General features: G+C 49.4%; 11 protein-coding genes across 11 annotated transcripts; 4 read left to right on the forward strand and 7 right to left on the reverse strand.

The window, feature by feature from the left end:
• Positions 1-275: 275 nt before the first annotated feature.
• N7455_000714 (uncharacterized protein) lies at positions 276-1652 on the reverse strand (the record flags this gene model as incomplete). Its single annotated transcript, XM_040958012.2, has 2 exons — positions 276-1265; positions 1317-1652. 2 exons carry the CDS (start codon positions 1650-1652, stop codon positions 348-350), a joined length of 1254 nt encoding a protein of 417 aa, XP_040811549.2. The 3' UTR covers positions 276-347.
• Positions 1653-2215: 563 nt separating this feature from the next.
• Positions 2216-4530, forward strand: N7455_000715 (ABC1 kinase family protein). Its single transcript, XM_040958116.2, has 3 exons — positions 2216-2776; positions 2841-4183; positions 4241-4530. Exons 1-3 carry the CDS (start codon positions 2261-2263, stop codon positions 4416-4418), a joined length of 2037 nt encoding a protein of 678 aa, XP_040811471.2. The 5' UTR covers positions 2216-2260; the 3' UTR covers positions 4419-4530.
• A 110-nt stretch (positions 4531-4640) lies between these two features.
• On the reverse strand, positions 4641-5992 carry N7455_000716 (holocytochrome c synthase CYC3). Its single transcript, XM_040958122.2, has 3 exons — positions 5882-5992; positions 5164-5825; positions 4641-5108 (listed from the first exon to the last, which is right to left on the reverse strand). The coding sequence occupies exons 1-3, from the start codon at positions 5957-5959 to the stop codon at positions 4859-4861; spliced, it is 990 nt and encodes a 329-aa protein (XP_040811563.1). The 5' UTR covers positions 5960-5992; the 3' UTR covers positions 4641-4858.
• A 298-nt stretch (positions 5993-6290) lies between these two features.
• N7455_000717 (uncharacterized protein) lies at positions 6291-8496 on the reverse strand (the record flags this gene model as incomplete). Its single annotated transcript, XM_040958028.2, has 5 exons — positions 6291-7089; positions 7157-7281; positions 7340-7650; positions 7750-8217; positions 8445-8496. 5 exons carry the CDS (start codon positions 8494-8496, stop codon positions 6291-6293), a joined length of 1755 nt encoding a protein of 584 aa, XP_040811440.2.
• Positions 8497-8919: 423 nt separating this feature from the next.
• Positions 8920-9881, reverse strand: N7455_000718 (ubiquitin-conjugating enzyme E2; the record flags this gene model as incomplete). The annotated part of the gene is made up of 3 exons (XM_040958117.2): positions 8920-9643; positions 9710-9789; positions 9855-9881. 3 exons carry the CDS (start codon positions 9879-9881, stop codon positions 8920-8922), a joined length of 831 nt encoding a protein of 276 aa, XP_040811457.1.
• Positions 9882-10137: 256 nt separating this feature from the next.
• sam50 (SAM complex subunit SAM50) lies at positions 10138-11893 on the forward strand (the record flags this gene model as incomplete). The annotated part of the gene is made up of 4 exons (XM_040958014.2): positions 10138-10170; positions 10249-10365; positions 10450-10636; positions 10689-11893. 4 exons carry the CDS (start codon positions 10138-10140, stop codon positions 11891-11893), a joined length of 1542 nt encoding a protein of 513 aa, XP_040811470.2.
• A 366-nt stretch (positions 11894-12259) lies between these two features.
• On the forward strand, positions 12260-13364 carry N7455_000720 (transporter YIP1; the record flags this gene model as incomplete). The annotated part of the gene is made up of 2 exons (XM_040958109.2): positions 12260-12607; positions 12762-13364. 2 exons carry the CDS (start codon positions 12260-12262, stop codon positions 13362-13364), a joined length of 951 nt encoding a protein of 316 aa, XP_040811530.2.
• Positions 13365-13636: 272 nt separating this feature from the next.
• N7455_000721 (putative ubiquitin fusion degradation protein (Ufd1)) lies at positions 13637-15937 on the reverse strand (the record flags this gene model as incomplete). Its single annotated transcript, XM_040958074.2, has 1 exon — positions 13637-15937. The coding sequence occupies one exon, from the start codon at positions 15935-15937 to the stop codon at positions 13637-13639; it is 2301 nt and encodes a 766-aa protein (XP_040811585.2).
• A 468-nt stretch (positions 15938-16405) lies between these two features.
• On the reverse strand, positions 16406-18443 carry N7455_000722 (uncharacterized protein). Its single transcript, XM_040958100.2, has 4 exons — positions 16846-18443; positions 16727-16774; positions 16585-16677; positions 16406-16515 (listed from the first exon to the last, which is right to left on the reverse strand). The coding sequence occupies exons 1-4, from the start codon at positions 18370-18372 to the stop codon at positions 16462-16464; spliced, it is 1722 nt and encodes a 573-aa protein (XP_040811456.2). The 5' UTR covers positions 18373-18443; the 3' UTR covers positions 16406-16461.
• Positions 18444-20013: 1570 nt separating this feature from the next.
• On the reverse strand, positions 20014-21642 carry N7455_000723 (proteasome regulatory particle base subunit RPT6; the record flags this gene model as incomplete). Its single annotated transcript, XM_040958064.2, has 3 exons — positions 20014-20310; positions 20421-21096; positions 21174-21642. Coding segments are annotated over 3 exons (1404 nt in total), but the record flags the coding sequence as incomplete, so codon positions are not given.
• Positions 21643-22185: 543 nt separating this feature from the next.
• N7455_000724 (calcium/hydrogen antiporter) lies at positions 22186-25830 on the forward strand (the record flags this gene model as incomplete). Its single annotated transcript, XM_040958022.2, has 5 exons — positions 22186-22315; positions 22376-24234; positions 24285-25247; positions 25319-25482; positions 25563-25830. 5 exons carry the CDS (start codon positions 22186-22188, stop codon positions 25828-25830), a joined length of 3384 nt encoding a protein of 1127 aa, XP_040811560.2.
• Between the last annotated feature and the right edge of the window lie 243 nt (positions 25831-26073).

Consider the following 26073-nt stretch of genomic DNA (forward strand, 5'->3'; position numbering starts at 1 on the left):
ATGATGTGATGCATCGGCCAAATATGTGCTTTGGTTTGTTGTGGAACCAACATTGTCTAGAAATGGTCTCAAGAGAAGGCCATAAAATACCTTTCTAGAGGGACAAAAAAGAGGGAGATTTCTTGCTGCATGTACATGTATCCCTCAAAACATGACAATTTGAATGAAGTATCGCCATGGGTATAGAGAAAGCTCGAGCACCCCAGCGAAAGGAATCCACTAGTTACTCTATAAGAACTTAAGTTGTAGGCGTGCAGAAGTTGAACAAAAATCGTTGGGTATATACGTATATGTACATGACACTTCCTCCATTAATTGACACAATCTGATACCCAGGGGCTTTGAGATCACTCAGTTTGTAAACAGACTTTCTCCTGCGCATATGCTCGGTAACGAGTTAGGAGATCCGTAGCGTCCAAACCAGCTGCACCTTGACGAGCAGAATAATGTGAAGCAAGCCCCTTGCCATCTATAATGACATGCGGACGAGAGCCATCCGCCATATGCCAATTGCGAGAGGCTCCCTTTTGGTTGCGCAAAATGCTGTGCACATCCACTGCATCATTACCCCAGAAGCACCCGAAATTCTCGCTGGTGGGCTCGGTTGGATCGACCCACATCGGGAACTTGTAACGGCCCAAATCATTGTGTTCTAGATGGTGCAAGAAGGAGTAATGTTGCTGCGCACCAACAGTCCAGTCATGTAAGGTCGGACCAGTGTCGGTATATACGGATCTCGCGATAGGATCTCGGCCAGAGCCCGCATCTCTGGGGAGTAGCCAGCGATGCCCTTCAAATGGCGGCTCAAAGTCTTTGCGTACTTCGAAGCTCGGTGGACCCTGCCAGCTTGGAAGACTCGAGGCGCGCCAGTCGTGCTTGAATTGCGACTTTGAGCGAGACGGTTGTTTTACGTCGTACAATTCAGGCAGATATGGCAGTGCAGTTCCCGGATGACTGTGAAGAGATGCGAGGGCTGCTTCGTTTATCACATTGGCCGATACCATCAGCGTGCCTGGATTGTCAAGTTTCGTCTTGACGATGGTCGAAATGGTGTTGTCCTCCAGAAACACGATATCGCCGTCGATCCGGATGTACATCACATTATCCTTTGCAACTTTCCACTCCATTTCATGGCCGCGAGAAGAAATAGCATATTCGGGTGTTTGATTCACGATAGAATACAGCCATTCCATGCTGGCGGCGTCATCAGTCTGCGGTACGAAGACGACCTGATCAAGAAATCCATTATTATGGACTAAATTTTTCTTGAAGGATGTTAGACTTAATCCATATAGTAAGGGCGAAATCGTACATACCTGCAAATAGCAGTCCAGGATTGCTGTACGCTCATGATAATGGAAGGGAACTAGAGCCACTATCTTGAAGCCTTGCGGCTTAGAGTAATGACCTGTTCCTTGCGAGAATGCGAAGAATGGAGAAATCTCCTTGCGAAACAGTAACGAAGAGATATCAAACGGTATAAGCCCCGGGTTGCAGTAGGCTAACACTATAAAAATAATGCATGCGTAGCCAGTGATGCCCCACAGAAGGACAAAAGCCCAATCGCGCCAGTGCGAATGCTTTTTCTCATTGTTGGACTCAATATCGCGAAGGTTCTGGGTATGACCCATGATTAATAGTTCCCGCGCCATGTAGCAGTCATCCGAGGAGCCGAAGATAGTGGAAATGGCATTGTGAATCTCTGGGCATCATGGCCTAATTTAATGTCGAGCAAGACCATCTTTCCGGTCGTTTGAATAAGACTTGATAATCCGTTTTCGGAATCTTGGAAGTCCTAGCAGTCACTAACAGAAACCGCTATAAAACAAGATCGACCCCCCTCAACTCTTTCTCCTTGATAAAGAGCTAGGATCTACCGTGTATATTGCCAGATTGGGTAATGGTTGATTGCAAGCGGACCAAGGATGAGGAATGTGGTTGTGGAATGCAGGCGTCGACGACTTCGGATGATTAGCCGGAACCTCAACAGAGCTCTTGATGTATAACTTACTCCGTAAATATGTATACAATGAATTAAATTGTGCATATTTTGTACTATACAAGTCTTGCATGTGCTTCTTAACATGGGCGTTTTATATAGTGATGTAGTTTGTCTTGTTTGTCTATGACGTCGCAGCACGTGTTTATCGTTCAGAATCTCGACCAGGAGTTCTATCCCGAGGCTACTTCTTATCTCTCTACCTCTACTTTTCTACTAACTTCTTCATTCTATGTTAATATTATACGCCTGCATGATAACATGAGGGTGGTCGGTCTCTTCGGCCGTTTCTGTCTCAAACGTGGACTTCCACGTCTCCCCCGACAACATTTCAATCGCCCGCCATGGCCTCGGCAACTACTAAAAGGCACCCCGCGAAGGGCACCCGTAATAGGTGGGGTGCTCATGGCCACTCTGGCACCAGCTGCTTTTTTGAAACTGGCGGAAGAGAATGATGGCCATGACAAGACTGCCGAAATGCAGATGCTGGAGGCTTCGCGCGAAGAGGTCCGGAAGACAGTTTCACCCGATGCGCAAGGCCTCTCGAAGCTCTGCCAGACAATATGGATCTACTTTTATTGTTATGTCTATGACCCTATTGCTACAGGGATCCGCTTTGTTCACCTTGCTGTCATATTCATTCCGGTCGTCGCGACGGTGCCCGCCATCTGGCTTGGTCGCAAAGTGCAGGACCGGGATGGCGCGCGGTCTGGCACATTGTGGTGGTATCGGTTCTTGGTCAATGCAATGGAGCGGGCTGGTCCGGCGTTCATAAAGGTATTTTGTGGTTGGCGAATAATTATCTATTCAGACTGAACCGACAGGCTGACTTCTTGAATAGCTTGGCCAATGGGCTGCATCACGAACAGATATCTTCCCACCGGAAATGTGCAACATAATGTCGTCACTTCACTCGAATGCTCCCGCTCATTCACTTCATCAAACGAAGCGCATCATCCGCAAAGCATTCAATGGACTGCCATTCGAGGACATATTCGAAGAGTTCCAGGAGGAACCATTGGGTGTTGGAGCGATTGCACAGGTCTATAAAGCGAAGTTGAAACCGAGCCTTGCTGCAACCAATGAAGCAGAATTGGGCATCGAACCACCGACGCTAGGCGAGAAGGTTCGAAAAAACGTCGACGTACTGGTCAAGAGTTCCCCGCAGCGGGTGCCATCGTCGTATGTCGCGATCAAGGTGCAGCACCCCAGGGTTGAACAAATGATACATAGAGACTTGCGGATCATGTCATTTTTCGCTCACATGATCAACATCATCCCCACGATGCACTGGCTGTCTTTCCCCGATGAAGTACAACAGTTTGGGGAAATGATGAAGCTACAACTGGACCTGCGGATTGAAGCTGCCAACCTCGTGATATTCCGCCAGAAATTCAATTCTCGCACTACTGCTTGGTTCCCATACCCATACCTAGAATACACCACCCGTGAGGTGTTGGTTGAGGAATTTGCCCAGGGCATCCCGTTGGCCACCTTCTTGGATATTGGAGGGGGTTTATATCAACACGATATTGCCAATGAAGGCCTTGATGCATTCTTGCACATGCTGCTCATAGACAATTTTGTTCATGCCGATCTCCACCCGGGGAACATCATGGTTCGTTTCTACCGGCCTAGCGAGCTGGACCTCTCCCTTGGCAACCATTCGCGTGCGTTCAATGCCCCGACGCGGGCCGAAGTTGATGTGACAGAGGCGGTCCTCGAGCGGTTACGTCCGAGCCTCAATGACACTGATGATTGGAACACTGCTCTTTCCCAGCTCCATGACGAGGGGTATCGACCGCAGTTGATATTCATCGACACTGGTCTCGTCACTCAGCTGAATGAGACCAATCGGCGGAACTTCCTGGACCTCTTTCGAGCTATCGCTGAATTTGACGGATACCGGGCTGGTCAGCTCATGGTCGAGCGATGCCGAACACCGGAAGAGGTTATTGACCCAGAGATATTTGCGCTGAAAATGCAGCACTTGGTTCTGAGTATCAAGTCTCGAACCTTCGCTCTGGGGAGTGTCAAGATTGGCGATATCCTCAGTGAGGTATTGACGATGGTCCGCGGGCACCATGTTCGGTTTGAAGGGGATTTTGTCAACGTCGTCATTTCTTGTCTGCTGCTTGAAGGAATAGGACGTAGTTTGAACCCCAACCTAGATCTGTTCAAGAGGTGAGTTTTTTATTCATGAGGCTTTTGATTTGTTCAACTGAAGCTGACTTTGTCTAGTGCACTTCCTATTCTACGGCAATTGGGATCTGGAAGTTCATTCCTGGAGACTGTGCGCTCGGGCGACTACTCAATGCTCTGGGTTTGGGTCGGCCTGGAGGCTCGTGGAATGCTGCAGGCCAGCGTCGAGAGTGTAGAGCATTGCGTGAAGTATGACCAACTGTCCCCTAATATATAAGACCATTCGCCGTTTTTCTTTTTCTTTTTCTGTACAATACAACCCTGATTCTTCACTGTTGATATGAAAGCTCAGATAGATGGCATGCCCGTTGAATGATAAAAAGACAGTCATACTTTTATTATTATCATTATTATCATTATTGACAGTGATGATAATCTAGAGAAATACACTTCTCTTTAAAGAAATCTACAAGCAAAACGTGAAACCTCTGATGTTTAAGGAAAAGGTAAAATTAATGCAAAGATATCATCATGTGTCTATTTCCATAGACTAACGGAAAAAAACTAAGGTTGTGATATAAGAATAAGACAAAGAGGGAAGATAAACATCGTACAAGCACAAGCGAAGATAAGCAATGGAACGCCAGCGCCATGCCTTCAAATAATTACAGAGTGGAGAGAAGCAGACAGCCTGGTTGTTGTAGCCGTCAAGCACTCTTAGCGCGAGGCCTGTTCACGAACAGCTGCGCCACTAGCCCTCCACCAGACATCACCTCCCCACCTCATTAAGCGCTCAACAGCAGCCGTGGGTGTATCTAAAGCAGGGCGGATATCAAGGTGGAAGACAGGCAGTCCGTGGGGATCTGGATCCCCAGAGTAGTAATCGATCACGTATCGAACTTCCTTCGGGCCCCAAGGTGTCTGGCGGATGACATACCAATCGTGACGGTCAAATGGAGGGCTTGTCCTGTTGGAATTGGAGTCAGCATTTTGCTTCTAAATACCGCGAAGACAGTCCTTACTCAAACTTGCTTGGGTACGCCCAGCTCAGTGCCTGGTATATCTGTGCCTTGGGTGACCACTCTTGCGGCCGACCTTGGAACCGTAATAGACGAGGCTCGGAAGTCGAATCGAATTTACCATTCTCATCTGCATAGGTCAAGTCCATGCTCAGGTTTTCCTCACCGCGGCGGCAGTGTTCCCATCCAGACGAGAGACCCTTGGCGAATACGCGCTCCCATCCTACGATTTCGTCCCAGGCGCCTTCGTTCAGGAAGTTGTGCACTGCAACCATCGACTCCACTGCATCCTGGGGTGTGTCTGTGTGTCCTTTGCGCAGCATGGCATTGTACATCTGTTGCGGAGACGGATACTCCCAGTTACCTTCGCCATCGCCCCTTGGGATCGAAGAGCCTTCGCGCTCAACAGGAAGATCAACAGTTTGATTGGCGGCGCGCTCTTGGGAAATAGACGAGAACATGTAGTTCAGAGGGTTAAGCTTCGAGAGGGTGGAGGGCTGCGGCGCGATGTCCGTGGGTGGCTGCGGTGTTTGCGCCGGTGTTGATTTTGGGGCCGAATAGAATGGAGAATCTTTCGATTTCATGGGGCAGCTGCTGGGGAGTTCAGCGGCAGGTGCTGGAGAGGGTGAGGGCTTCGAGCCCGATTCATGCATCGGACATCCCGGCTTTAGATAAGAGTCAGTCTAGATGATCAAAGCTGTACAGGACGCGCAAAACGAACTGGAGGAGATGCGTTTGAGGATGCATGTGGGATTGAGACTGCGGAAGCCTGAGGGGTGTCTGCCCAGAACCAACCCATTTTGAAGTATGAAGCAAAGAAGCAAAGAAAATTTTATGGTAAGATCTAAGGCGAAAGCGAACGCGATAAAAGACCGGAGAAAGCGGACTCTTTTTTTTTGATGACATAACTCTGCCACGTGATAGGCTGAGCCCAAAGCGGTGAAATGTAAACAAGTCATTCATCGATCTATAGCGTTGGAGGGCTTTATACTTCATCTTTTTATACCTTTGTATATCTTTTCAATACAAATTTATATACTCCACGGGACCTATTCCGTTTGCTTTCTTTGGTTTATTATTGCAATTACTGCTGGGTTTGTGCAAAATATACAAGTGCCCATAATTGAGAGCTAAGTAAGGGAGAGTGCACCCGTTCCAAGAAGAGATGAGAATTCCAGTTCCTCCGACTCGGATATAACAAACCCCGTCATCGCTTCATCCCAGATAGAGCGCCAATTCAAGCTGTCCAAAGCTACAACAAAGAAAAATTCAGCCATAAGTTTTGAAATTTGCTCCCACGACTGCCATCCACATATCATTGCGACACGGGCCAGCCGCTCCACAAACCATTGCCTCTCAGGCTGTCCAAGGGCACCTTGGGCCCCGACGAATAATGCCCAAACATAAAGTCCAAAGTTTTGATTTGGTAATCCCACAAGAAGAGACAATTTGCAGCCATCCAACGCTGTCTTGAGATGTTTCGTAAGGGCTCGACCCAGTCCAGACGATGAAGGCGAGACAATCAGAAAATGATTGAGATAACATATAGAAGCCACTCGAGTGACTGCTTCAATCGGATGAAGATTCGGCTCCGGGTTGGGGGAGCCTTCTGCGTAGATGTAGCTGAGAAGTTGATGCTCTGCTTCGCAGTTGAGAATGCGGAAAAAGTCTTGGTCACCAGGCTTAATGACGGTAGGATTTGTCTGATAAGTGATGCTAAAGAATACCATGTCACGAAGCACACTTATAATCTTCAATAAGGCGGGACTGAGAAATTTATTGGCCGAAAACCCCGTGCCTAGTCTGTTGAGAGGAGACGAAGCCAGTGGTCTGATTCGCTGTTGGATCTCCGAAGGGATTGGCTGTGCATCCCAAGTTAATGGAAAAACGGGTTTGGTCATTAGGCCCGAGGCGGCTTTGATGTCGGTTCTGTTTCATCAACCGTGAGCGGGACTCAGTAGAGAGGTGAGCTAGAAACACACGGAAACACACGTACGTGATGATGGCAGACAACATAGAAGAAGAACGAATACTCTCATCTGTTATTCCACCCCGCAGATCAACCATACTTTTAAGTCCTGTTAGGTGAGTATGGACCTCGGTGAACTCTCCGATAATCAGCTGTGGCATGTTAGCCACTGCAACACTGCAACCCGACATTCATGAACAGAATCCATACCGATCCAGTGAGGAGATTGATGATGGTATCAAACGCTTCATTGCTGAGTCTGCGACTCGGATCCCGTACTTTTGCGCTCATCTCTTGAATGGACTTTGCTCTCATCATACAATAGTCAGGGTCATTGGTAAGTACCGAGTCCCAATTACCCGATCGCTGGCTTGCGAGAACGGCTCGATGTGCAGCGCACATGCTCATCAGCCCAAAGAAGCTACCCGGATCCGAGAATGAGGATCGAACCATTAGTTCCATCTCTTGATTTGAATCTTTGGTTGTGTTCGGAAAAGTCATCGGTACGAATATGGTTTTCCCTTCGCCCTGTAGTCAGCTCTAGTTCTGGGGAGGCGCATGCAGTATGACACCTAAAATGACTAGAATAATAGGCAACGTTAAAAATGAGCAATACTTACAGTAGTAAACCAAATGTGCCACCATTGACGGGAGCTCACTGGTCCCGGGCAACGTAAAGAAAGGATCAAGAAGCCACGATGTAGGTGGATTAGGATTTGAATGGAGAGGCAAAGGATAGCCAGCACACCACCTGACAGGACGCCCACGATAAATTGAGGCAAAACCGTCTCCGGTGTCTGTGTAGAGGATGGATGATGCAGCAGAAGTCTGGGATGAAGCCCTCAACACCAGTCTTTGTTCGTCTAATTCATCAACGGCAGCCTTGGAAGTATCGGATTGCCCGCGATTCTGTCTGGATGTTCGTTTCAACCCAGCAAGTCTCTCACGTCGGCGTACATCGCGCATAACATGAGAGCGAATAGCCTTTCGGGCATTGACATCTTTAATCCGCTTGGAGGTCAAGTCATCGTCGTGATCGATGAATGTAAAGGAAGGCCGATCCAGCGGCGCAGGTTTGGCCTTGGGTTCTAGTCGGGTACTTCAGTCCAAGTTCTTGACAATCAAAGGGGTTATCTTTTGGTGCAACTCTGACGCTGCTGACTGATGGGGGAAATCCATAGACAAATGGGAAACAAAGAGCCATATCACTCAAAACGGATGCGAATTTGAGCTCAAAAAGAGGCAAGAGATCCCCCCGGGAAAAAAAGGCCATATTCCCCCATATTAAGGTGTATCAAAACCAGAAAGCACTGACCTGAATGGGTATGCCGAGGCGAACCAAAGGTGAAAGGCTGCAGATGATCCATCCGAAGGCCAAGGCAAGTTCGGAATGCAAAGGAAAAGAGGCAAAACACAGAAGACAAACCAATAAAGAAGTGGATAGCAGGCTATGCAGTTGGGTGAAGGCGGATTTAGAAGAAAAAAGGAGTATAGTTACGTTGCCAATGTTGCCAATGCGGGGAGCACAAGCCCAATTCAGCGCAAATCGTCTGGGATGATCCGGTGCTCAATGGTGTAACCTATTATTTGGAAAGGTTCTTCAAGTATTCAATAAATCTCAGGACTTCATTGTCTTGGAGAAGAAGAAAAAAACTCCCCTATGGCACCCAAATAATGCTTGCGAACCCGCTAAGGACAGGGACAACAACAACAGCAACAAAAAAGCCTAGGATAAAACATGAAGACAAAGGGTATTCTAACATAAAAGAAAAAGAAAAACTATTTCAATCTCATGCTCGCATATCACTCAATAGTCGTGAGATCAGGGCATAGCCAAAGAAGACAGCAACACAAATCCAGATTCGGTTTCGTCCGGCCCAGCCTTGACCAGCCTCTCTCGCAACGTGTCCACCATCCACGACAGATCCGATTCCAGGAGCACTACCGTTGGGTCGTCGGCGTAAAGCACTTGTCTCTGGGGAACACTTGGCGGGCGCATCGGGGTCAGGCAAAATCTGGCCGGTGGCGGAATCAATACGATGCTCTTTCATCCAAGCCCAGTTTTCCTGGTCGAGTTCGGGCCATTCTGTGCGGAACTTCAAGCCTCCATCTCCTGCCTTGACATTGTTGATACCTTTAGAAGTTCGAGTGACGCCGGCAGTGGCGCTAACATGAGAACCTCCTCCGGTCGAGTTCCACCACCGAGATCGCGCGGCAAGCACTCTGCGCTCACTTTCTGAACCACTAACACTTCCCGTGGTCATCTCTTCACTGGTCATGAAAGAGAGGAGACCGATAAGAATGGTCGAGACTTCCCAGGCGGGGTTGAAGGATTTCGGGTGGAAGTCACTGATGCTTAGACAGAGTCGAGTGGAAGGCTGGAATCGGCCGCTGGGTGTGTGCATGCGGATAGCGGGAGGAGCGAATGGGTACTCTGGAGGGAAGATCAATGTACCCCAGTACTGTCCATTTTCATAAGGAGTTCCCGGAGGCCCAGTGAGGATGTAATGCCACCTAGCGCAGGTTAGCTTCGGAGTTCTGCGGCAATGCGGCAATGCGAGGGGATATATAAACACTTACTCAAGGATATTGGTCTCAGACGGATGGGTCACAATAAATGGCGTGGGGTCTTTTTGGATATTTTGGTATTCGCGAGTGAGCTATAGTAACCATTGTTAGACATTACTCATGGATAACCGATTGGCTTTGAGGTCTGGCAACTTACCCGTTTGAAAGCCGCTTTTGTCGCCATCTTTGGTGATATGAGTAGAAGCGAGAGATTTTGCAAAGCAAAACAAGGCAATTCAATATATTATGAGTACTCCAGGAAAGCGAAACCGAGGAAAGAGCTTGAGAAATAAAAGAAGTTGCGGAGTCGAAGGTGGATTGTCGCAATCAGGCGCTCACGTTCGCTGGGTCACGTGCTGGTTCCATATCTTGCGGGTTCGGCACGAGCACCCCGATCTGTTCCCCGGAGGCCAAAAGTTCTGGCCATTGCAGCCGCAAAAATGTCTTCCTCTTTTGCTGAAGGAGACGAAACCGTCAGTGCATATCTCAGGCAGCTCACGAACTGCCTAGAATGTTTAGTTGACCCTCTACTAACTCCTATCCGCTTCTAGGTCTTCGAGCGTTTGCAACAGCGAGCAGACCCCAAGGTCTTGGAAGAGCAACAGCAGGCCGTGAATGAGCGCATGCAAGCTATTTACCAAAAGGCCCAGAACCGACTTGCTGAATTGGTATGGTTTTCAAATCCTAGAAGCCGCTGACAAGCAATTCGCGTTTACTTGCGGAGTTCCCCGGCTGATCGCGATATCTATTAGATCGACGAAAACTCGACCTTGCCCTGCACCATATCCTCTGTTCAAGTCACCAGTGCCCCTCATACCCGACGAAGCTTCCTTGAGCGCAACTTGAGCCCGCTTTTGAGTGCAAACAAGGGTCGGCCGTATACACTGTCCGAAGCGTTGCGGGAAGTGTCGGCTACCGCAGATAAACTTGGACGTTTCGGTATGAGATGACAGGATAATAATAATCAGGGTGTCTACTAACATAATCTCAGATTTATTCCACCAGCCTATTTCGGTCTACTTGGACGAATCGCAAAGCCAAGATGGCATGCGCAACATTGATGTCCATCTGGCGACGCGAGAGAAGTCCCGCGTGCTGATGAAGACTGGAACTGACTTGGGTAATGCTGAGGGCTCAGCTTACGGTAATCTTCTCTGGCGCAACGTCTTTGGTGGCGCCGAGACTTTGAACCTGAACGCTTCGCTCGGTACCCGAACACGGTCCGCTTATCAGGCTGCATTCGAGACTCCCATCTTGGGTGATCCCGATTTCCGCCTAGAAATTGGCGGTATTGCAAGCTCCACCCAGAAGTCTTGGGCAAGCCACGAGGAAGCCATCAAGGGTGGCTGGAGCAAGCTCCGATGGATGCATAAATCAGGCCACCGTCACGAATTTGGATACAACGGTTTCTGGAGACAGCTTACTGGCCTTGCGGAGAACGCCTCCCCTACCGTCCGCGCAGATGCAGGTGACAGTGTGAAGAGCAGCATCTTCCATAGCTGGGTTAATGACCAGCGGGACAATGCCCTTCTGCCATCTCGTGGTTACTATCTCAAGGCCTTCAACGAACTGGCCGGATTTGGCCCGCTCAAGGGTGATGTCTCGTTCTGGAAGTCGGAAATTGAGACACAGGGTGCCATTCCTATTCCGATCCCAGGAATCAAGGGTGACAGCGGCGTCAGCCTCACCACTGGTTTCCGCGCCGGTCTTCTCTGCCCTCTTGGACTGGAATCCAATCCCCGCCCTCAACTTTCCCGTGTCAATGACCGCTTCCAGCTTGGAGGACCTACTGATGTCCGTGGATTCCGCCTCTGCGGTCTCGGTCCTCGTGAGGGCGTTGATTCACTAGGCGGTGATGTGTACGCCGCCGGAAGCGCCAATCTGCTATTCCCGCTTCCCCGACTTGGTGCCGAGAAGCCCGTGCGGTTCCAGGCCTTTTTGAACGGTGGCCGCTTGCTTTCTCTGCAAACTTCACAGAAGGCCACTCCTACTACTAATGGTGAGGTGCAGGATGCCCTGGTGTCAACTCTCTCTGAACTACAAAACGGACTGCCCAGTGTCGCAGCTGGCTTCGGTATTGTGTATGCCCACCCTGTCGCTCGCTTCGAGCTCAACTTTTCCTTGCCTCTGGCGTTGCGAAAGGGCGAAGAAGGCCGCAAAGGGCTCCAGCTGGGCATCGGTATCAATTTCCTGTAAACATTGATAAGTAGATTTCTTGCGGATTCAACCATACCGTATACATTGTTTTAACAATTCCAATCATGTTCAGATTAATGTTAACATTCTAAATACAAAAAAAGAAAGACATCCTCTGTCCAGTCTATGTCAGTCTACGGAGTACGGAGTATACAATGTGAATTTGGGTTTAGTTCGCTGGGCCCGGGCCCGCGGGCGGGCCGATTAGATGCTTAGTCATCTATCCATTATTGAGGCCATTTGGAGCTTCGAAGCTCTACAACAATCTACATCTTAGCCAATCGCTACTATCCAGGAACTCCAAGGACGTCCTACGTTCACACAGAAACTAGCGATCTTCCGCTCTTCACGCCGTCAGTCACGGCAATGGCCCAATACTATCCACAACAGCAGGGCTACGCCCCCCAGGGCTCCGCACCACAGAATCTCCAGTTCTTTCCCTCGTCCTACTCCTCGGTTTCCGGCCACACAACCCCTTCACAAGCACCTTATGGCGCTGGCTTTGGCGGAGCTCATAATCCCTCTGCGCAGGCTTATCCTACCGGTAGTGGGTATGGGGGTTTCGGGTCCCCGGCCGCTGGCGTCAGTGGACGGATGGGCGAACAGGGCGGCTTAAGGACGGGCTGGTTGGCTGCCTTTGGGACGGAGGGGTACGATGGTGAACCACCGTTGCTTGAGGAGTTAGGTGTCAACTTTGAACATATCCGGACCAAGGTTAGTGTGGATTTGTTTTATATTAGGCGCGTTCAGGAGACGTGGGGTTCTGGGTCTTGCGGGTGGCTTTTTTTTTTACCCCAGGTTTAATTTAATTGTAGTCCTGGTCAACAGTGAATACCCGATGTTGGATGCTAACAGTTTCATTCTCTAGACTCTGACTGTTCTGAATCCCTTCGCCTCTATCGATAATCATCTTATGGACGATAGCGATCTCTATGGAGCTCTGCTCTACATTGTCTTATACGGCACTTTCCTCCTCCTCTCAGGAAAAGTGTTCTACGGCTATATCTACGGTGTCGCCGTTTTCGGTACCGTTGCTTTGCATCTGATCCTCAGCCTCATGTCTCCTGCTCTCGACACTGTCCCAACTCCCAACGCCGCCGACCCTACCAACTACAACCCCCACCACAAACCCTCCATTTCCGGTGCCTCGGCCGCGGGCCATTTCTCTGCTACTCTGACCTTCCCTCGCTCGGCTAGCGTGTTGGGCTACTGCTTCCTTCCTTTGGTGCTTACCAGTCTCATTGGTATCTTGATTCCCATGGACACCATGTTCGGCTATCTCTTGACCATTGCCGCTGTTGGCTGGTGCACATACAGTTCATCAGGGATGTTCTGCGCTGTGGCACGCATGAGTGGCATGAGGGGTCTCGTGGCGTATCCGTTGGCTCTGTTCTATGTTGTTTTTGGAATCATGGGTATCTTCTCTTCGCGCGGCATCGGCTCGCTGGCTGCGAAGACGGGCGCAGCTTGAAAAAGTTGGGCCTAGGTTGATACACGTTCTCTGTCCATGCATTGCATGGATGGTCTTTTAGGCTAGTGGCTGCAATGTCTATGGTCTTAATTTTAGACCAGCCTTGCATTCTAATCATGAATATTATGAAATTCCAGCTGTGTTTATACATCATTCATTATGCATTATCAGATTCGTATATCTTAATGGTAAGCTTTGTAGGCTTTCACTTAATACAAAACAAGCCCATGTCCTCATATCAAATCATGCCTCTAGAGCCACACCTAGAAAGATCATGTACTCGTTGCGCCCTGAGTTGGTGCCCATTTAGACAACCACTCTCTCGCCTTCTCCAAATCGCCACCCGCGGCTTCCGCTGCTGCTATACACCATGGTAGATCATACACTTTGTCATTCCCTTCAGTGCTCTCTGCTGCAATCAGCTCTGCGAGGTTGCGGCGGTGTTGACTTGTTTCATCAGCACAGAGGTATAAAGGTGCCGTATTAGGCACATCCGGCTGGGTGTTTAGAGCTTCGACAAGTGGGCGTGTCAACTTCATGATTTCCACCACACTCATCGTGGCCGGAGGACCAGAATCAGATGCCATTTTCTGCTTTGCCGTTTTGCAGTACCCGTTCTGACACCAAGGCTTGCCACATCCGGTCATCATCTGGGAGAGATATCGGCGTTCGATGCGACGACGCAGTGCCTTGCCCTCTGGGTCGTAGGTGTCAACATACAGCGGTCCGAAACAGAAACTGCACAGGCCAACAGACTCATTTCCGGTTTTGTTTGATGTCCTGCCGCAATTTCTGTTCATACATATGCGCGGCGCGGGTCGAGAAAGGCGCTCCAGGTCATGGTGACGAAGATGGGTGTTCATGTCCCGTAATCGGATAATCTTATTACACAGATGGCATTCGGTGGTGCGTCCTCCATCCACCAGTTCGTGTGGAGTGAGGCCGGAGAGCATCACCTCGGGATCGCGGAAATCAGGGTCAGAATCGCCTTTCTGCGGCACAAGAAGATGGCAGAATTGGCAGAGAATCAATTTCCCGGGGCAATCCGTAGTACGATGTTGCGCAAGACTAGGGAGTCCTTCAAAATCCCCAGCACAATCGACGCATTGGTGTGTTTGGTGGAAGATAGCGTCATGTTTTTCTTTGCTTGCGGCATCATTGCCATGGGCGGAGTCTTGTGGACAGTGCCAGTGGCCTTGCCACTCTGGAGAACGTTTCTGGAAGACATTCTGGCACTGCGGACATAATATATTATTGCGGAGACAGAAGTTCTCGTGGAGAATTAGTGTCCGTTCAGGAACCCATTGCTGGCAGTTCTTGCACTGCACATCGCCAGGTTCGTGAGACTCTTCCATCGCATTATGACTATCCGATGGGCCCAATGAATGCACTGTAATCCGCAGGTGGTACTGCGATGGTGATTGCCGTTGTGAATCCGAGGATTCACTGCTTGGAGGATCGGCGTGAACTGCTATATAGAGGGCCTCGGCATCTTCCATAACCACATTTGTGGGTCGAAGATCAAATTTCTTGGGCGATTGGCTCGAGAAATCCCCCAAGGCATGCATGTCCGATCTCGGACGACTTCTTTGGCGAGTAGAAAAGGGACTAGCAAAAAGACTCACTTCCGGGTTGTCCGTAGTAAGCTCAATTTGAATAGTATCCTGGCGGTTCCAATCTCGAAGCTCATAATCCACATATTCCCCAGGCAACACTTGGGCAGTGACATCTTCTCCGATGCTGAGGATACCACCGATCGAACTGCCACTAGTTGTACCCGGCGCACGTGAAGCCTTTTCCAATCTCTTCTGTAGCGTTTCTCGGGCCTGTTCCTCTGACAATGCGACGATGTCAACTTCGAGGTCCGTATCCACCACGCATATTCCTTCGCCTTCGGGAAACACCTTATCTACCAAGAATCTGAATGACTCGCTCCGGGTACCCGGCACTGTCAGAAGCTCGCCCGTCGTGAGGGTCGTAAAGTTGTCCCGTAAGTATCTTTCCAGGAGAGCCTTCCAGTCTTCAGGGTCGTATCCGGCTTCCAGCGGACGGAGGCGAACATAGGTGCCCTTCGGGAGTTGCTTCGCATGTACTGTGACCGCGGGGCCAGTCCGTGGTGAGGGTTCCCTTTCTAGTTGGGGCACAGCCAGGTCTTGTGGTTCGCCATTTTCGCTCAAGAACTCTTCATCCTTGATATCGAGGGAGTCTCTGAGCAATGTACTCAATGCAACTTCATTCTCTTCAGCGGAGAACTCCCGAATGCCCGCATAGATAAACCGGCCATTCAGAGGATTGACAATGCGGAATATTAACGGGTGGGGCAGTTGCTGCTGACGTTGCTCGACCTCTTGACGAGCACGCGATTCGGCAGCGAAGGTGTGGTGGTTGAAAGGATCGAATGACGAAGTAAGTACACGAGAGTTCCCGGAGGGGACAGCTTGAAGCGGAGCGGCAGCTAGTAGCTGTTCGAGCGCAGACTGCGGTAGAGTGATTTTGTCACCGGTTAGTCGAGGCGCCCGCTCTGGCGATGCGACGAGCAACTGGGATGACCAGACTAAAGTATCTTGAGCCATGATGGATATTGATAATCATTAAAGAGAGAATGCATTCTTTAATATGAGAATATTCTAAGGCGGGGACGGATCGCAATAGCGCCGAAGACGACAAAAATCAAATTCCCACAATGTAGGACACACCGCTTCTCTCTCCGCCTATATTGTATAGACGGGGGAGTTTGATGAGATCTTCTCCTAACTTTGTTGCTTTGGTTATTTTGTTTTATTGAATAATATGAGCAATACAAATTCATGGCTTTGTACATCCTAGCTTCCCTCTCAACAATTTATATATATCTACGGAGTGCTCCGTACATCTTTATATATGAATGCAATTCTGCCGGCCAAAAGCTAGAACTTTGCCAGATTGGCCGCTATTGGGTTCTGCAGAGCTGATAAGAGATAAGAGTTTCAATTCTGGAAGCCTCCACGCTTGATACTTCGCTTTAAAATCAACTTAATTACATATCCATGCATCCATATGCATCCATGCATGCCAGAATTCAAGTTGATTACCAATAATAAAGAAAATGGGACCCAATTTAATAGAAGTCGCCACGCATTCGGCCACGAGCACTGGTATTGCACCAGTCACACTGCGGGGCAGGTTAGTATACGCTCTCAGTCAATCATGGGGACTTATATTAATAAAAGACAACACGTACCAGTGTCTTCGAGCATCCTTCGTTATGCTGAATGCAATAATCACCCTGACAGCCTTGGCATGTGTGCTGGCATTCCAGCTTACAGGAAGCACACTACTTGGATTAGAAAGAAACGACGTCCTAAGGCCGGGGAGTTACTCACAGTTGGGCCACATTCCCAGCAGTCTTTGCTTACACCTCTTTCCAACCTCTGCACGACAAGGATCAGTGATATGAACGGTTGGTGGGGCAGATTCAATCTTTTATTCAATTGCAACATACCTCACGTTCTTGCAGTTCGGCAGCACTGGCGTGGACTGCAGTCTGATGTGGGGACAGGCTTACTCGGACAGGCTGTGGGTTTGGTAGACAGTTTCCACAATACCATTTATTGCACCGATGACACCAACAGTTGGTGAGGCAGTCCGTGCAGCGGGCAATGAGGACCGGATGCTCGCCTGGGATTAGCTCGGGCCGTTTCGCCGCTGCAACGCTAGATGAGTGCAATGGTGGGGGGCTAAGCATCGGAAATTGAATATCTGGGGACTGGCTCCAAATAGCCGGACCTTCGGGGGAACTGTGGCATCCGTCACATCCACGGGGCCCGAGGGCTACGGTGGCCACGGCAGGTCCGAGCAACGGAACCTCAGCTGGGGTGCCCTCCTCTGTGGTCGAACTGTATAGATTAGGATCATGTCTCGGGCCACGACAAAGAGCAGCATCGAAGGCAATGACACCCTCGCACTTCTTAAGCACCTGGGCCCAGCCTTCCTCGGGATTGTGCTTGAAAAGCTTCCCTGATGCGCTATACCACTCGTTTTGCTGCTCTACCGAGGATTTCACGGAGACCCCGTCCTCCCGATCAGAGTTAGACGGGGTTTCGCTGGGTGTCCGCGAAGTCCCCACACGGGTTCCCCACCAGTCTCGGTACCGGGGTCGTGCCACTGGCCGAGAGCCCGTGTGCATGGGCGAGAAATGATAGATACCCTTTACTCGCGGTGTACCCGCAGGGCGTGTAGGCCGAACGGCATGCTGAATGACCTGCATGAGCTTCCGTTCGTTAAGATGGCGACATTCGCGAATCGACAAGATATTGACGTTAAAGCGATCCGTCAAAATGATATCGGCCACCAGATCAGCTGGCACCGACACTCCGTCCAAGACGAGAGTGCGCACATCCTGCAGGATACCTCTGCGCTCCAGGCTCGTAAAAATACGCTTCAATGGGGCGGAATAGATTTCGTCCTCTGTCCGGGAGTCGTTCTCCGCTTGTGTTATTGTAGGAAGTTCGGCGCCCCGGCAGCGGGACAGATCTAGATGCCGAAATACATATGGCGTCCGAGTGATGACGGTGTGTAGGCGGCGTGAAGTTGAGCTCAACGTCATCAACGAGGAGACTGATAGATAGGGTGCCATGTGGTCGAGGATCAAGCTATTGCTCAGGATATCCTCTAGTCCCGTTCGGTGAGGGGGCACTGGTGCTATCGATTGCACCTTTGATACCACTCGTTCGGGTAGTTCACGAACGACAGGCACCAGGCCGAGTTCCTTCAGCGTCAAGCGGCGAGACCCGTAAAAGTCGGGGGCGCGGCCGATGAGGTCCTGTCTGTAGGCAGTCATGGCGCCTACGGCGATATCATCACCCCGGAATCCAAAGGGTGAGGCATTAGGTTGGATATCCCGGAGGGCAGCGCGGGCTTTAACCAGCTCACTTTCCAGGAGGTTGATTGTGGATTGTAGAACGGCAGGCATGGCTTCAGTTCTCTTAGGGTCAATGGCAAATGCTATAGAATACCACAGGTCGGACATAGTCCGGTAGATTTATAGTGCCAGGGGATGGAAATTCAAAAAGTTAAGGTTGGGAAAGTATAGAGATGGTGGGGGGAGAAGAAGAAGAAGGGGGAAATGAAATAGTTTAAATGAACCGGGGAATCGGATAAATACAATTGGAGTTGTCTGATCATTCCTGGGTCAGATATTTAAAGAAAGAAAAAGAAAGAAAAGAAAAGAAAAGAAAAAAAAAGGGACAAGGAAGTACTCCGTACATTACAGATTATACATATACCTAAGACCCAAGGTAAGTATAGAACCAATGGAGCTGTGGAGTTGTGGGGACTGTGGGAAGATTCCATTTCTAGAAAGGATCAGATTATATAATATGTATATGTCCACTACCTAACTAGTTAGTTATGTAGGTGGTTAACTAGTTATAGTACGGAGTATAGTATAGTCTAATTGGATTGAGTAAATGGGAAATACGATAACACTCGAGCCAAACCGTAAATGGACTCTCGGTCAAGTAAAATGACGGTCAGCACCAAATTCAGCTTCCTCTAACTCCGTACTCCGTACTCCTTATGTACATAACATAGTACCATAGTGCCATAGTGCCATATAATAATTTAATAATATAATCTCACTTAATAAATCTATATACTTTGGTATATTATTATCATGATTTTCAACTCTAAATTGCTACAATCCTGTCTTGGCCGTGTAAGGGAGAGAAAGGATGATAAGAAGTACAAGGTACCTGGGAAATACTTCCCAAGTGCCAAATACTTCCCCAAAGTATGGGGGTGAACCAAAGTGGATCAGGTACCTCCACCGTCCCAAGTACATTGGCGCTAGTCCAGGGACGTTGGGAAATGATCCGCTGGTCACGCGCAAGTCCGCGTCAGTCTAAACCGGCAAGGGGGATGAAAATGGGTTGTCCAATGGGGGTTAATAGTCGATATTATCCGATACATACCTAGGTAGATTCTACTACTCTTAAATCAATTCACAACTGGGCAACTCTTCAACCTATACATCTCGAGATTGATACATTCCCCAGTCCAGATATATACCCTACTACATTCTCGGAGATCCTTTTAGGGGAATTTTTTTAACCCCGCCAAGACAATAGTTAAGAGATCCCTGAATTCCGCGCCAAGGCCAATTGAGACATCTCCGATCTACACGGTCCGCAGCATCATGCCAAGCCTTCACTCGAGGAGCGGCTTGGTAAGTATGTAACTACCACCGACTCCGTACTAGTACGAAGTAAGCAACTGCGTTTGATGTGACATTCGAGATAAGCTGAAGCTGCCAAGACCCATGATGCAGATTCTCATTTTTCCTCGCTAATTGAGAGAAGGCAAAAAAGAAAAGGAAAAAAAAAAAGACAATCACGTTACATAGATCTACTTTTTGAGTCTCTTTACACGTCAGGCCAATCCCAGATCCAGTACAAGATGAATGGCTGATCTACTACATGTATGTGGACAGAGAGTATGCACCGAGGCCAGGCAGTCGCCCCCAAAGAGGTTGCCAAGGAATAGCAAACACCCCCTACACATCACCCAAAATGGGTTGGATCCAGACACGTCGCACAACTATGCATTCACTTGGGGTGAGAATTATCAGGGTAGGATTAGAACTAGTGATACAATGTCGTCGATCGTTCCCCAAGCCCCCGGGATCCGCCCCCCGCTTTCGAGAGGCCTCTACTTCCACAGCTTCGACACGGCCACCTCCTTGTCATCGTGCTTGTTGAGAATCTTGGCAGTGGCCAGATCAAAGTCTTCTTGTGTGACATGAACCCGACGCTCGCGGAGTGCATACATGCCTGCCTCCGTGCAGACACCCTTCAGCTCGGCTCCAGAGCACCCGTTCATCTTCTCGGCAATCTTGGTCAAGTTGATCCCACGGGTCAGATTCATCGACCGAGAGTGGATCCGCAAGATGTCGGCACGAGCTTCGACCCTACAAAAGAAAAGTAAAGTTAGCATAGTACCCAAGAGAAAAAAACCTCCCAGAAGAAAAAAAAACAAGAAGAATCCATAAATAACCGGGGGCGAAGGGAGTGGACTGACGATGGAGGGGGGAATTCGATCTTTCGGTCAATTCGCCCAGGCCGAAGTAGGGCCGGGTCCAAAATATCCAGTCGATTTGTCGCCATGATAATCTTAATGTTCTTCGTTGGCTCGAAGCCGTCCAACTGGTTCAACAACTCCAGCATGGTACGTTGCACCTCCGAGTCACCACCTCCTGACGAATCTATCCGGCTTGATCCAATACTGTCAATCTCATCCATGAAGATGATACTGGGTGCGTGCTCTCGTGCCATGACGAAAAGTTCACGCACCATCCGACTACCCTCACCGATGTATTTCTGCACCAGTTCTGAACCACTCACTCGGATGAATCGACAGTCGGTATGGTGAGCGGCTGCTCGAGCAAGCAGGGTCTTTCCAGTTCCCGGTGGGCCGTAAAGCAAGACACCCTTCGGCTGTGCAATACCCAAAGATTCAAACAGCTCGGGGTGCTTGAGGCCAAGCTCGATCACTTCCTTGATTTCCTTGATTTGCTGGTCTAGACCACCAATCATGTCGTAAGTGCTGTCGGGGACCTTCTCGACCATCATGAGTGCAACCAGAGGATCGACCGAGGACGGCAACATCTTCTCCAACTTGTAAGAGTCAGACAGGAGAGCGACTCGCTTTCCCACAACGAGTTTGCTAATGTCCACACCATCGGAGATATCCACCACTGCGATCAAGGAAACCATAGCGTTAACATGAGCCCAGTCATCAAAAGTCAAGACGATTGGAATGAACGAAGCCTACCGTATTTTCCTTCTGGGTGTACCTTCACCAGAACCTTCTTGGTGCTCATCACCTTCACCACCTCGCCAACGTAGGAGCCGGGTTGTTGCAACAAGCCAAGCTCTTCGCGCAGTAGACGGACCCTCGAGTTGTAGTCATTGCGCTGCGCTTCTAATCGTCGCAGAACGGCCTGACCTTGAATAATCTCGAGCTTCATGCCCTCGATTTTATTGCGATAGTAGTTGTCCAGAGCCATGATGGCGAATGGGGTGATGACGCTATGGAGACTCAAGGGCTGTCTGTCTTCCACAGAACACAGATGCAGTAAAGGGGGAAAAAAGAACTTGATCTTTCTGCTTAGAAGATGGTATATCGAGAATTTTTCAGGGGAGGGATGTAACTCGGGAGCAGAAACGGAGAAGTTGAAGCTGGGGTTTGGCGAGCAGAGTAGTTCCAGCTGTACGTGAAGCTCAGGTCCGGTGCCCGCCCGTCTAGTTGTGCTGACTAAGAAACAATAACTATGGGCCTGAAATACTAGGCTATCATATAAGGCAAACCAGTCAAACATATCTTTCTTTGTTTCCATGGATGAGACTTCGGGAGCTCCCCACCCAATGACTCAGCTGTGGACTTTGATTGGTCCGCCTGGAGCTGCCCAGGTGGGCTGATGATCCGGTCATCTGCAATGCGCGAAAGTACGGGAAGAAGGCGACGGTCAAAGAGGCATTTCTCCCCTTTGACATACTCTTTTCCACGAGTTTCGTCCTACATAGACCTGGAATGATCTATATGCATCTCAACTAATGAAACTTTCATTGACATTTTTTATTTCTGTGTTTCACCTAGATCTATTTGGATCAATAATGTCCCTGGAAACTTCCGTCTTATCGCTTTGACTTTTTTTCCCTCTCTTTCTTTGGGGACAACAAAGACAGCATAAAAGAGAAAGGAGACCCCGTGTCTTTGATATTCTATCTCTTCCTCGTTTCTTCTACTTCTAAGGTTTACTGTCTGCTTGTCAAACCACTGGGTTATGGCTGGTGATAAAGGAAACCCTGACTCTCCCGCGTCCACACAGCCATCTGCGGTGGCGGGAAGGGAAACACCGACTTCTGGACAAGTACCTCCAACTGGATCATCTACATCTGCGCGGAGAACATACGGTAAGCTTGCCTTTAGTGTAACCTACGACAATGATGGCTTGCGCTGACCCAAAATTGCAGGTACACTCGATACACCTTCCCTCGAAACGACCAATCCCGAACTCCGTGAGGATGTTCAAGAGGAGAGTTCGAGTCGCGCATTTACGACCCAATCGTCCGCTGTCCCTGATAAGCCCCGAAAGCCCTCGGTATCGCGTCGCATGTCTTCCAAGCGTCCAATCCCCCACAAGGGGCAAGGGTTCTCGACAGACGATGATGTCAATGAGGTCAAGCAATATATGACAATGAAGCAAGGCGCGAGCACGCAACAATCTCCTAGGATCCGTCCACTACGAACGCAAAGCTCGACATTAAGACGACGTACTAGCACTCGTCCCAGAACCTTGGCTAGAGCCGATTCGGAGGGTTACAATGCAGACGAAACAGGCTTGCCTGAACCGGGTCTGGATATTGAAGAAGCCTTCCCTTCTTCGAACCCGGCCGGACATAGCAGCGGAGAGGAGAGTGAGAACGACGATGAGGATAGCGTGGAAGACGATGAAGACGCAGCCAGTGATGCTGAGAGCTTCACACTCAAAGACCGTCAACAGGCCATCAACGAAACACATCCGTTTGGTATTAGGATCTGGAAGCCTGCGCTGTACAAGAAGAGCCGCTCTGTAGAGAAGACGGCTGAGGGTGATATTCACTCATCCCCGGGAGGCTATGTCAGTCCCATTCTCTTTTTGACGAACCTACTATGGTCCTTATTCTTTGGATGGTGGCTTGCCCTTTTTGCTCTTTTGGCCGCGGTTGCATGCTTTTTCTTTTCCTACTCATCGAGTGCTGTGGCATACGGAAGAGTATTTTCAGGTCTTTCACGATATCTGTTATACCCGTTCGGATCATATGTTCTTTTGGAGACTGATGAGAATTATGCCGAAGAAGATGAAGGCGAGGGACGCAGTATCAGTGAATATGAGCAATGGCAAAATGGTGACCTGGAACATGGTCGTCTTTTCTTCGGACCTCGCAGAGATCGGTCCCTGGTTGGTAGACGAAGGAACAGCGTTGATTCAGCCGGTGAGCAAGACAACCTGCTCGGGCGGCCCCAGCGTGGACAACGCGAAGACTCTTCTCAGCTAGCTCAATCCAAGCGTCGCCTTTTTGGGCGGGGCGAATGGACCTTGGGTCGTGTCGTGTTCTTCGTGTTCTTCTACTTCTTAGTCGGCCCGCTGATGCTTATGGTATCGCTCGTCTGCTGGCTCTTGGTGTTTTGGATTCCCATGGGCCGTGTAACGATTACACTGGTGAGCCATTTACGCAGACATCCTCTAGCACTGTCCTTCCATTCCGATTCCAGATATGCTAGATCGACCACAACCACATCTTCGTCTTCCATCCTTCTTTGCACCTACAGAGCTGCGGGAACGAGATACTGGAAGTACACTCTCGATGGAACGAACATCTTCCTGATCAATCTTCTTGGTGTGGTTGTTTTTGTGATTTTCGACTATTATGTTTTGGGCAAATTCTTGGGCTTGCAGAGCTGGCTCACACATCCGGCCTTGATCTTCCCTCTCGCTCTGCTCTCCATCATTCCTCTGGCCTATTTCATTGGGCAAGCCGTTGCCTCGATCTCCGCTCAATCTTCTATGGGCTTAGGTGCTGCCATCAATGCTTTCTTCTCGACCATTGTAGAAGTATACCTCTACTGTGTCGCTTTAACTGAGGGGAAGGCTCAGCTTGTCGAGGGAAGCATCATCGGTAGTATCTTTGTCGGCATCCTGTTTCTCCCTGGCTTGTCCATGTGCTTCGGTGCACTCAAACGCAAGACCCAACGGTTCAATGTAAAATCAGCCGGTGTAACCTCGACAATGTTGTTGTTTGCGGTGATTGCTGCTTTTGGTCCCACTCTCTTCTATCAGGTTTATGGCAGTGTAAGTTTCACCCTTTCTTCGCAAACGAATCCAAACTGACTGGTGCATAGCATGAGCTGAACTGCCACTCGTGTATCAGTTCCCTTGACCCAGAGACTCGCGATTGCCGTCGCTGTTATTTCTCACAAACAGCGGCTGTCGATGACCAGTTCTTCCAAAAGGCGGTACAGCCATATGCATGGATCGCCGCTGTTTTCTTGTTCCTTTCATACGGCATCGGCCTATGGTTTACTCTTAGGACCCATGCAGCTCTCATCTGGGCATCAGAGATGGAAGAAAAGAAGAATTCCCAGGCCCATGCCACCCAATCTGCCCAAGATTCATTCTACGAACCGCGGCACCTGCTGTTCCCAGGTGGCCAACCCGAGGCCTCCGGCGCCGCTTCTGGGTCCAAAGATTCGATCCGCGAATCTCAGCTTTACAAGCGAATTCTGGGCCAGTCATTAAAGCATTTTGGCTTGGAAGACAATGGCTCGGGCAATTGGGAGGGAGCTGCAACTGAATCTACCGCAGACTTCAGAAGCAACCTCCCACACTTGGTGCCCCCCAATTCTAGTGGTGAGGACGGTACTGCCGTGCCAACATCTGTCCATGGTATGGCCAAAGAAGACAACGAGCGTTTGGTACGTCAGTTCACAGAAGTGGCTGCAACAGCAGCAGCAGTGGCTGCTCGGGATGTGGCTCGAAGTCGCAAGCCCAATGTCCAACACCATCAAGCTTCCGTTCGTCAAGCTAGCCGCCCTGCTCCAGAGCGATCGCGAAATCCCGCTGGAGAAGAGCTTGAAGATCTTGGGTTGAGTGTGGAACCCACTCATGCTAGCGGAGGACATGATGCACCCAATTGGAGCAAAGTTAAAAGCTCGGTCATTCTCCTTGGGGCAACAGTCCTCTACGCGGTGATTGCTGAGATTCTTGTCAACACAGTCGATGTTGTGCTAGAAAGCGTGGATATTGATGAGAAATTCCTTGGTATTACTCTTTTCGCGTTGGTGCCAAACACGACGGAATTCCTGGTACGTTGGTTATGAAAGGCTTTATCTGAGGCCGTTTTGCATCTTATGTTGTTAACTAACACACCCAATAGAACGCCATCTCATTCGCCATGAACGGCAACATTGCATTGTCCATGGAAATTGGATCTGCCTACGCACTGCAGGTTTGTCTATTACAGATTCCCGCTGTAGTATTCTTCAGCGCCTTCTATGGCCGCTCGCTGGACCCGTCCGAGCTTGCCAGCCACTCATTCAAGTAAGATCTCTCTTTTTTTCATTTTTTTTTCATCCTATCTCCAATCAAAAAGGCTATGACTAACAAACTATTTCAAACAGCCTGATATTCCCCCAGTGGGATATGATTACCGTTATCCTGTGCGTCTTCCTTCTCTCGCATGTATATGGCGAAGGAAAAAGCAACTATTTCAAGGGATCCATCCTTGTACTCACCTACCTCGTCGTTGTGCTTGGCTTCCATATGTCGGGCTATGTGAACATGGACAACATGGGCGTGGATCGCTTTGATACCCTAGCGATAGGTGGTGCCAGTAGTTCTGACAAGTTCTACACTGTCGGCCGAACAAGAGGCGGGGTGGCCTACTAGACAAGGTGCACATATTGACTGGTGATAGTGGCTTTTTCAACACAAGCTATTCATTGACTTGTCTGAATTAATGTTGTATAGCGAGCTTCTTTTGCTTTTCGGAATTTTGTTTATATGCTTGACGTTTACAGTGTGACTTGTTTTCTTGGCTTTCCTGATGACCTGAGCTCTATAGCTCAATGCATTAGACATGAGCATGATTTCGCAATAATTATGAATTTGAATTTGTTATCTGAGCTTCAT

The sequence above is a fragment of the Penicillium solitum genome (assembly GCF_028829755.1).
Source record: "Penicillium solitum strain IBT 25940 chromosome Unknown utg000001l_segment0_segment0, whole genome shotgun sequence".
In the NCBI taxonomy this organism is placed as follows: Eukaryota; Fungi; Ascomycota; class Eurotiomycetes; order Eurotiales; family Aspergillaceae; genus Penicillium; species Penicillium solitum.

What these genes read in the sequence shown, in the direction of transcription:
- N7455_000715 (XM_040958116.2), top strand. Translation starts at nt 2,261, where the DNA reads ATGAGGGTGGTCGGTCTCTTCGGCCGTTTCTGTCTCAAACGTGGACTT. An exon ending in CTGGTCCGGCGTTCATAAAG is followed by an intron (nt 2,777 to 2,840) that starts GTATTTTGTGGT and finishes CTTCTTGAATAG; the next exon opens with CTTGGCCAATGGGCTGCATC. An exon ending in AACCTAGATCTGTTCAAGAG is followed by an intron (nt 4,184 to 4,240) that starts GTGAGTTTTTTA and finishes GACTTTGTCTAG; the next exon opens with TGCACTTCCTATTCTACGGC.
- N7455_000716 (XM_040958122.2), bottom strand. Translation starts at nt 5,959, where the DNA reads ATGGGTTGGTTCTGGGCAGACACCCCTCAGGCTTCCGCAGTCTCAATC. An exon ending in CCTCAAACGCATCTCCTCCA is followed by an intron (nt 5,826 to 5,881) that starts GTTCGTTTTGCG and finishes TCTTATCTAAAG; the next exon opens with CCGGGATGTCCGATGCATGA. An exon ending in GCGTACCCAAGCAAGTTTGA is followed by an intron (nt 5,109 to 5,163) that starts GTAAGGACTGTC and finishes CAATTCCAACAG; the next exon opens with GACAAGCCCTCCATTTGACC.
- N7455_000722 (XM_040958100.2), bottom strand. Translation starts at nt 18,372, where the DNA reads ATGTCCGACCTGTGGTATTCTATAGCATTTGCCATTGACCCTAAGAGA. An exon ending in CCGAACTGCAAGAACGTGAG is followed by an intron (nt 16,775 to 16,845) that starts GTATGTTGCAAT and finishes CTTGTCGTGCAG; the next exon opens with AGGTTGGAAAGAGGTGTAAG. An exon ending in AAGGATGCTCGAAGACACTG is followed by an intron (nt 16,516 to 16,584) that starts GTACGTGTTGTC and finishes CCTGCCCCGCAG; the next exon opens with TGTGACTGGTGCAATACCAG.